At 26.8% G+C, this 9,039-nt stretch overlaps 2 protein-coding genes across 2 annotated transcripts; both read left to right on the forward strand.

The window, feature by feature from the left end:
- The first annotated feature begins 1,534 nt into the window (after positions 1 to 1,534).
- LOC105844259 (apelin receptor) lies at positions 1,535 to 3,158 on the forward strand. The gene has a single exon (XM_065788071.1). It carries the CDS (start codon positions 1,684 to 1,686, stop codon positions 2,773 to 2,775), a length of 1,092 nt encoding a protein of 363 aa, XP_065644143.1. The 5' UTR covers positions 1,535 to 1,683; the 3' UTR covers positions 2,776 to 3,158.
- A 3,387-nt stretch (positions 3,159 to 6,545) lies between these two features.
- Positions 6,546 to 7,813, forward strand: LOC136075318 (tachykinin-like peptides receptor 86C). Its single transcript, XM_065788072.1, has one exon. It carries the CDS (start codon positions 6,711 to 6,713, stop codon positions 7,728 to 7,730), a length of 1,020 nt encoding a protein of 339 aa, XP_065644144.1. The 5' UTR covers positions 6,546 to 6,710; the 3' UTR covers positions 7,731 to 7,813.
- Positions 7,814 to 9,039: the final 1,226 nt, after the last annotated feature.

Raw genomic sequence — 9,039 nt, forward strand, 5'->3', positions numbered from 1 at the left:
GTTCTTAGAGCTAGATAGCTATAAAGCTAACTAGCTGTTAATTTCCTTTGGGTTGGATTTTACACAAAAGGTAAATTTCACAAAAGTACATATAACATTTCTTTCACACAAAATACTATCAATCTCCGTTAAATACAAAAATATAAAACAATAAAGTAAATAAACAAATTTAATTATGATAAGAAAAAAAAAGAGTAATTTGGTAATTTGCAAAAAGTTATTCCTCAAATAAACGTTTTTTTCTTTTCATTTGTAAGATGCTCACCCGAATCAGTCAAGTTTATCAATTGAATTTTAACTAACAAATTACAATTTAAATAACAAATTAACAGTAATGAGGATTTTTTTTGTTTTTGTGGCTATTTGAAAAGAAATGAACGAATATTGTTTTAAGCTTTAGAGTTACAATCAGCAGGCAAAGTAACTGTAGTAACAGTAGAAGTAACAGTAGACTTAAAAAGGATGTTTCGGATGATCAGTTTGACCAATTACTTAAAAACATCTTGTTTATTCATTATATATATATATATATATATATATATATATATATATATATATATATATATATATATATATATAAATATATATATATTAAATCATTAGTATATATTAGACAAATATGTCTTAGAAAATGTATTTTGAACAGGAATAAAGTTATATACATAAAACACAACCAAAATTAACTTAGAGATTTAAATTTTGCATTGCTTTATTTGTAGTAAAAACGAATCATCGTGAAATCAAGAAAATAATTTTTCGATCAATAGAAAATAGTTTACTTTATTTTAATATATTGCATCTATATTGCATTTATTACTTATACATTGCATATATAATGCATGTATTACTAAAATATTGCATGTATATTTCATATATACTATATTTATCAAAAAAATGACACAATTTTACGTTTTAAATAAAGAACTAATTTTTTCAATTAAAGAAAAACAATTATTTACTTATAAAATGCATATATGCTGCACGTATTTAGTAAAATATACTTATATATTATATATTGCATATATATTATATTTATCAAACTCATAACAAATTTATACAAAGAGCATTATTAAAAACAATAATTCTAGTGATGTTATCCATTTTGGCGGGATATTTTTAAAGTGCAGACTTTTAATGAAAATTCAAAAATTTAAAATAAAAAATTTACTATTTATAGTCTTTGAGCATTTTAATGCATTTGTAATGTTTGCTAACCGATGATCCTCCTCCTGTAACCGCTTCCTTAGTATATAGCATGCTTTTTTATTTCATTAACTCATACTTTCAATGTAAAACACATTTCATATATTTATATTATTGATATATTTACATTAATGATATATTTATTCGTTAATTATTTATTTTGTGTGCGTGTGTGTTTTATAAATGTAGCTAATATAAATACAAATCTAAAATGTGAATCATAATTTAATGAATTTATAAATTATTCAACAAGTCAAAAGACACAGACAATATGTAGTAAGCACTAACTGCGTTACCATCCATAACAAATGATAGTTCAATAAAAAATAAAAAATAGCATTATTGATAGCTAAAACATCCTTCCTCGTTCTTGTGTAATAACTCTTCTTAATTTAAAAGTTTGTTTAATTATGATAATGAAGTATTAAAATGTTTTTCATTTCGTATTAAGAGTTACTAATTACTTTTTTGTTGAAAAGAATGATAAACACGACACTTGATATGATAAACGCCACACTTTTGACGAACTTATCTTTAACAAAAACGTTCAATGAAGAAGTTAAAACTGAAAGATTTAATACAGTAAATATAACAACCTTAATACTATTTGCAGTTATTTTCTTGGTTGGTACAATTGGTAATGCGTTAGTACTTTACTATTTCCATGTAAAAGATAGACATTTAGGGATGTCAACCGAAAAGCGCAGAGTTTCTGAGTTTTTGTTTAGCGTGTTAGCAATTGTCGATTTTTTTGCTGCTTTTTTAAACCCTATTTTATATATGTATTGGATTGTAACAGATTATAAATGGCACTTGGGTTATTGGAGTTGCAAAATACTAGTTCCTTTAGGAACAGTTGCTACAACAATGTCTGGTGGAATTATTGCCGTTCTATCATTCGATAGGCATCGAGCTATTGTATATCCGCTAAAAAAACATTTCAAACTTTTTCACATAAAAATAAGCATTGTTTTAGTCCTGTTCTACGCTCTGGTCATCAACGTTTATTATTCCATAAACATTTCATTAAACATAAAAAAAGAATGCTTCGTAGTTGATCCAAGTAAGAAAGCGTATAGTATTCCAACAATTATTTACTTTTTGGTAAATGACATCACGTTATTATTTGTTATTAATTTTACCAATTATCGTATTGTATCTAAAAGACTTGTTTTGAGCTCCTCTAGCACCCCAATAAAAATGCAGACCATAAGCGATTGCAAACGGCGGCAGAAAGATAATAACCGAATTATTCGATTATTAGTAGTCATGACAATTGTGTTTTTTATCTTGACGCTACCAAGAGATGTTCTTCATTTTGTATTCTTGATGTCATGGCTAATAGGTTCAGGTATAAATAGATCAAAAGAAGTACTTAACTTAAACTCTTTTTTGAAAGTTTTTAATGTAGCAAATTCTTGCGTTAATCCTATTATATTTTACGCAATGCATCCAGGATTCAACAAATTTATTAAAAGCATTTTTTGTAAATCAAAATGGTTATTTCCGGACCGGAAAATAAGTCTGAACGAAATGGAAACTTTAGCTGGCAATAAAAGTGTCATTTATTGAAAGAAAATTTTAACGAAAATTATACGACCATATTTAACAGTTTTCAAAATAAAAACTTTTGAATTGAAACTTAAATGGAATGACTTTCTCATTATTGTACCGTTATCAAAGTAAAGTATGGGACCGTTATCAAAGTAAAGTATGGGACCGTTTTGAGATTAACGTCATATAAGTAGTGGAACACATTTTTTCTAAACTAGGTTTTATAAATTTTTATAGAACGCTGTTTAATTAAAATACAAAAACAAAATTAATTTTTATATTTGTTTAAAACTCAGTTTAACATGTTTTTTACAAAATCAAGTTGTTACTTTGTTTTATCACGCGATTTTTTAAAATGTTACTTTATACACTACCCTTAAAGTACCTTTAAACCAATACAATTAGCAAAATAAATGATTGATGGTCATTAAGATTGATGGGTGAGTTTTTTTTTTTTTTACGACTGGGTAGTTTTCCTTACGTTTCCATTTTCGCGATGAAACACATTGCATTTTAGTTACCTTTACCTTTTTGTTAAAATAGTTTGGTCAATTTTGGTCTTGAATGAAGCGAGAGAAATTTTAACTTTTTTTTAAAAAATTTTAAAAAGTTTAAAATTTAAATAATATTTGAAACTTGTTTGCATTTTTCTATTTTTAAAACTCAGGTTATAAATTCTTATTTTAATGTTTTTTTTAAAAACATTAGTCACTAGTCAATTGTTTAAGAGTTTTGAGCTACCCCCAAAATGTTTAATGAGCTAATTTTAAAAATTCAGTGTTATTTTATTATATAGTTTAAAATATGCAATTTTATGAAAAAATATCTATTCCAAATATTTCCATTTATTTCATTTCTCAATGGTTCTATATATTAAAATGATATATTTTCTTTAAGCCATCATTTCGAATAATGATGATTTACCAATCTGGTGCTCTGAAAAGTGGCTTTACTTAAACCCAGCCTAGCCGGACTCAAAAACCTAAATGGTTCTCTCAATGGGGATAATTCTTTGAATATCACAGTAATCTGTTGCTAATGAACTTGGAGTATAGGACAAAATTAATTTTAATGCACCTCAACAACTCGATTAAAATTGTTGTAGATTTGTTTCCATTAACATTTGCAGAAGCTGTTATCAACATTGTGAACATCAGAATTGCAGAATCGACAGCTGCTCAACGCCGTTAATGCATGTACTGGAAAATACACGAATTTTGCGTTTAAAAAGGCTATGTTTCACTGCATTTTTTTAGCCCGAATAATTATTTTTTTTTAATTTTTTTTTTCTCCTAGCGCTTTAGTTTGTCTAAAATTAAACAAAGTTAAATTTTTTTTAATTACTTAAGTTTGGATATAAAATTTTGCTTTATAGTTGATGAGCCATATTTTGGTATAAAATGGTACTGCTCTCAATGAAGATAAAACATTAAATTGAGAAAACAACTTTTTCAAACAAGTTTTAAGTTATGTGTTTAATTTCTAACCAGTCATATGTCTGCAAACATAATAAAGGTCGAAAAAAATTAGTTATTTCAAGTTTAAAATCTGCTTTTTCCATTTTATATGAAAGTTTTTATTAATACGAGTGTGAAGAACACACAAATTGTCATACGACTAGTTAGACTTTTAAAGTTAAACCATTTAAGGTTTATTTAAAAGTCTAAGCTCAAAATTTAAACATTATTGTAATGTGAACCAACCCTATTTTATAATGCCATAAAACTATTCAACTAAAATTCCGGTCTTTAAATTACAATAGATTAATATATATTTTTTATTTGAATATATATATATTTTTTATTTTTTTGTAGAAAATATGTATACATATTTTCTTACTCCATCGCAAAAAATATGTTGAGTCTTAAACAATATATATATAGATATTGTTTAAACTTAACATATCTTTTAAAACTTAACATTTATTGTTTATAAACAAATGTTGCAGACCGGAAAAAAAGTATGTTTGTTATCACCGAGAACAAACAAGACAAAAAAGTTTGAGAACTTGCATTAACGGCGTTGAGTGTTGCATTTGTGACCGTAAAAAATTGTTTTCATTCTATACCGTCGGTACATTCGCGCTAAACTTGTGCACCGCAACTTCGATAAAGAAGTTATATGTGACATCACGTTTTGTGTTAAACCCCGTGGTGTTTGTATAAATTGGTCACAATGCAATCAGTACATTCGTTGGTGTCACAATGCATTCGCACCTTGTCATTCTTCTTATACCACGTTTTCCTGTAGCCCACGCATTTGAACAAATAAATTCCTGTGTTACTGCTTATGTTAATTTTTTTTTAAAAAAATTCGAACGATAAATTTTCTTAATACTTACTTGTGAACCAATTTTTTACCCTAGTTGGCTTGTAAAGTTTTGGAGCAGGGCCGGGTTCGTCCAAGGCGGCTATTAAATATAACTTGAATAAAACTCATATTTAAATTTTTTTAAAGTCTTGTGTGAAAGAACTAGGACCTAATAGTCTAATGTAAATGTGACACTCGCGATGCTTTAGACATCTTTAAAAGCAATCATTCTACTATGACCTTTAACACACTTTATAAATACCTTTTGGTTGGTGCATCCAATACAAATGCTTTAATTACAACCTCCAAACCTTCATACCTATTCATAAAGAAATATTTTAAATTTATCAAAGTATAAAAGTGTAAGCTTACTTTTATCATTCTATTAACTTTATTGCATGGTGAAAGAAATCCTGCAATACTTTGAGATAATTAAATTAAATCTAATTGAGCGTTAATATCTTGAAATAAAAACTAATAAAATTCCTTTATGACTAAGACTTTATTTCTTGCATAGACTTTATTGTTTACAATAAATGATATATGATGCATTTGAATTTTGTGACTATAGTACATTAGAATGATATTAAAACTTGCAACAAAATTAAACTATAAACCCATGGTTTTCAAAGCCCCGTACATAGACAATTACATAATTACTTAGACTGTTAAACTTAGTGTTGATAAAAACATAATTACTTGGACTGTTAAACTTAGTGTTCATAAAAACATAATTACTTAGACTGTTAAACTTAGTGTTGATAATTTTTAAAACTTTAAAAACCACTAACACTTAAAAATTTTTAAATCTATTACAATATATTTTTTATAAATTCTATAATTTAAAATTACATGAACAACAATTCATGCTTTTTTCATACAGTTTTCATTCCTGCGCTTATTTTCTATCATACTTAACTCAAATAAATTTTCTGCTCATTACCAAAAAATTTCTTATCATTTGTATTATTGCAGTCACCACGCTGCTTTCTGTCACCAGGCTGCTTTCAGTCACCACGCTGCTTTCCAATAAAATTAAAAAGAATTACTATAAAATATGAATTTTATTGAATCTAAGTTGAAGAAATTGAATTTAAGCCATTAAAACATTTATCATCATGCAATCATAAGCCTTATATTCGCGATGATAGTCGCTCAATCATCACAGAGCAGTATTAAATCACTTCACCAGTAGTGCGCTTAGGACATGAGTCCGGAATGCTTGTAAAACTGAAAACACTGTTATATTATTTTTATAGTCATTCACTGCGATCAATTTTTAACTAACCGTACATTTTATCAGCATCATCTACTAATAATTTATTTATGATAAATTTAATACATTTATTAATACAAAAATAAATGAATAGGAATAGTATAATATAGAAATCACAATTTTATTTACAATATTTTTATTTATCAATGGTAATAACGTCACTTAGCAACACTCTTAACAAACTTAAATTGAGATACTACCAATTTTGCAATATAAAAATGTAAACAAAAGTAAAAAAAGAGAGAGATTTATTACATAGTCCTAAGAATTTCAAATGAAAGAACTAAAAAAACTTATGAAGAATATATGAAGATCTATTTAAATATCTCCGTAAAAAAAGCACTTTTACTTGTTTTTTTGAAAAAGAATGGAGAAAGCAACACTTTCGACAAATTTTTCTACAACAAAAATTAGCACTTACGAAATAAAAAATGAAAAACTTGCTACAGTCAACATAATCACATTCACATTGTTCGCAATTAATTTTATATTTGGTACAATAGGAAACGGGTTAATTTTGTTTTACTTTCGCGTAAAATATAAACCAAGAGGGATAATAATTGAAAATCGCATAATTACTGAATATTTATTTAGCATGTTAGCACTTGTTGATTTCTTTGCTGCTGCATTAAATCCAGTTTTGTATATGTATTGGATTGTTACAGATTATAAATGGTACTTAGGTTATTGGAGTTGTAAGATATTGGTCCCTTTAGGAACAGTCGCTACGACAATATCCGGTGGAATTATTGCAGTGTTGTCATTTGATCGACACCGCGCCATTGTTTATCCATTTAAGAGAAACTTCAAACTTTCACACGTTAAAATAAGTCTTCTTTTTGTGCTTTTTTACGCTCTTATTATAAATATTTATTATTCAATTAATATTTCATTAAAAGATAGCAAATGTATGGTAGTTGACCCAAGTAACAAAGCGTATAGCATCCCAACTATTATTTACTTCTTGGTAAACGATTGCACGTTATTATCTGTTATATGTTTTAGCAACTATCGCATAGTATTAAAAACAATGGATTGCAAACGAGAAGATAGAAAAGACAATAGGCGAATAATTCGATTATTGATTGTCATAACTTTTGTTTTTTTTCTATTAACATTACCTAGAGATGTTCTTCATTTTGTTTATCTGATGTCGTGGATAGTCGGGTCTGGAATTAATAGCTCCAAAACATTACTAGATCTAAATTCTTTTTTGAAAGTTATCAATGTATCAAACTCTTGCGTTAATCCCATAATATTTTACGCAATGCATGCTGGATTTCAGGGCTTTATCAAAAGTATTTTATGTAAAACTAAATCTTTCGTTACAAACAGGAGAATGGCTTTAAGTGAAATTGAAAGTTTCGCCCGCAGTCAAAGTGTTTAAAGAAATTTAAAATAAATTACCAAATTATATATCAAGTTATATTGTATTATAGATTATACAATAAATTATATAACAAATTTAAACCTTGTATTCCTTAGAGTACTAGAAAAATGAGGGAAAATGAGAGGATCAAATCAAGTTAACAGAGGATAGTCAACGGTAGAAAATAAACTTGCTATATAAGAGGTGTTCAAAAAAGTAAATTTTTTAAAACGCCAATAAACAAGAGGCATTTGGGGTAAATATAAAAGTAATAATATTATAAAAAATATTTTCCAAAAAACTTTGAGATTTGTTTTGTGCTCAAGTATCAAAATAACCTCAAAAAATCCCTCAAATTATTCCCAAGTGACTTTGAGCGCAAATTAAATCATAATATTTTGGAAAACATTTTTTTTTAATATGCTCCGAATATGTCGAAACTTGGTTTTTAGATATTATTTAGGTTTGAAAAAGATTTTGAAAAAGTAACGCAAAGGAAAGCTTTAATGCTCATTGAACAAAAAATGCATAATAATTGGACATATGCACTTATATAACTTATATAATCATATTTTCAATGTTTTAAAAAGAATTTTATTTTTATTTTTTATAGTTCAATTTTTGTATTTTTTAATTGATTAATAACTCAAACAAAATTTAAGAATATTTTAAAAATTATTTGTAACTTATATGTTGTTTTGATAAATACTAAAATTCAAATGTTTAATTAATCCAATTATGTTCGCAATTTTGAAATGTATTCTAAGTAATCCTTTTGTGATTCTATTCGTGTTTAATACATGGTTAATTTTGTTGTTGTTGTTGTTGATCACGATTTGCTGTCTTTCGCCTGAGAAATGAACAAATATATACAGCAATAAGTCTGATTTGCTTTTTTTTTTCGTCTCTTTAGCAACGAACAAATTGCTGTATCATACCAGTTGCTCTTTCGGCATTATACTTCACACAAACGATTCTTTTTGAAAATTTTTAGAAATGATCTATATATACTTCTTTTTCCTCTTCAAACACCATTACGTAGTAAGGCTGAAGGAATTAGAATTGAATCTAAGTACCGTGTGTGTTTGAATAAAGAAGTCAAACTAGGATCAACTGCATCTGGCTTTGCACATACTGCTTTATACATTTTATGAATATAAGAAACTTTGATTGTATTATTTGATTGCACGGACCACACTGCATAGAAGCAAGCTGCTTGTTCATTTATCAACTTAGTATAACTTCTGTTTCTTTTTTTAAAAGAAAAACAGTTTGGCTTGAATGGTTTTCCATTTTTAAATACTAGATAGATTTCTAGAAATCTTGC

The sequence above is a fragment of the Hydra vulgaris genome, chromosome 01 (assembly GCF_038396675.1).
Source record: "Hydra vulgaris chromosome 01, alternate assembly HydraT2T_AEP".
NCBI lineage: Eukaryota > Metazoa > Cnidaria > Hydrozoa > Anthoathecata > Hydridae > Hydra > Hydra vulgaris.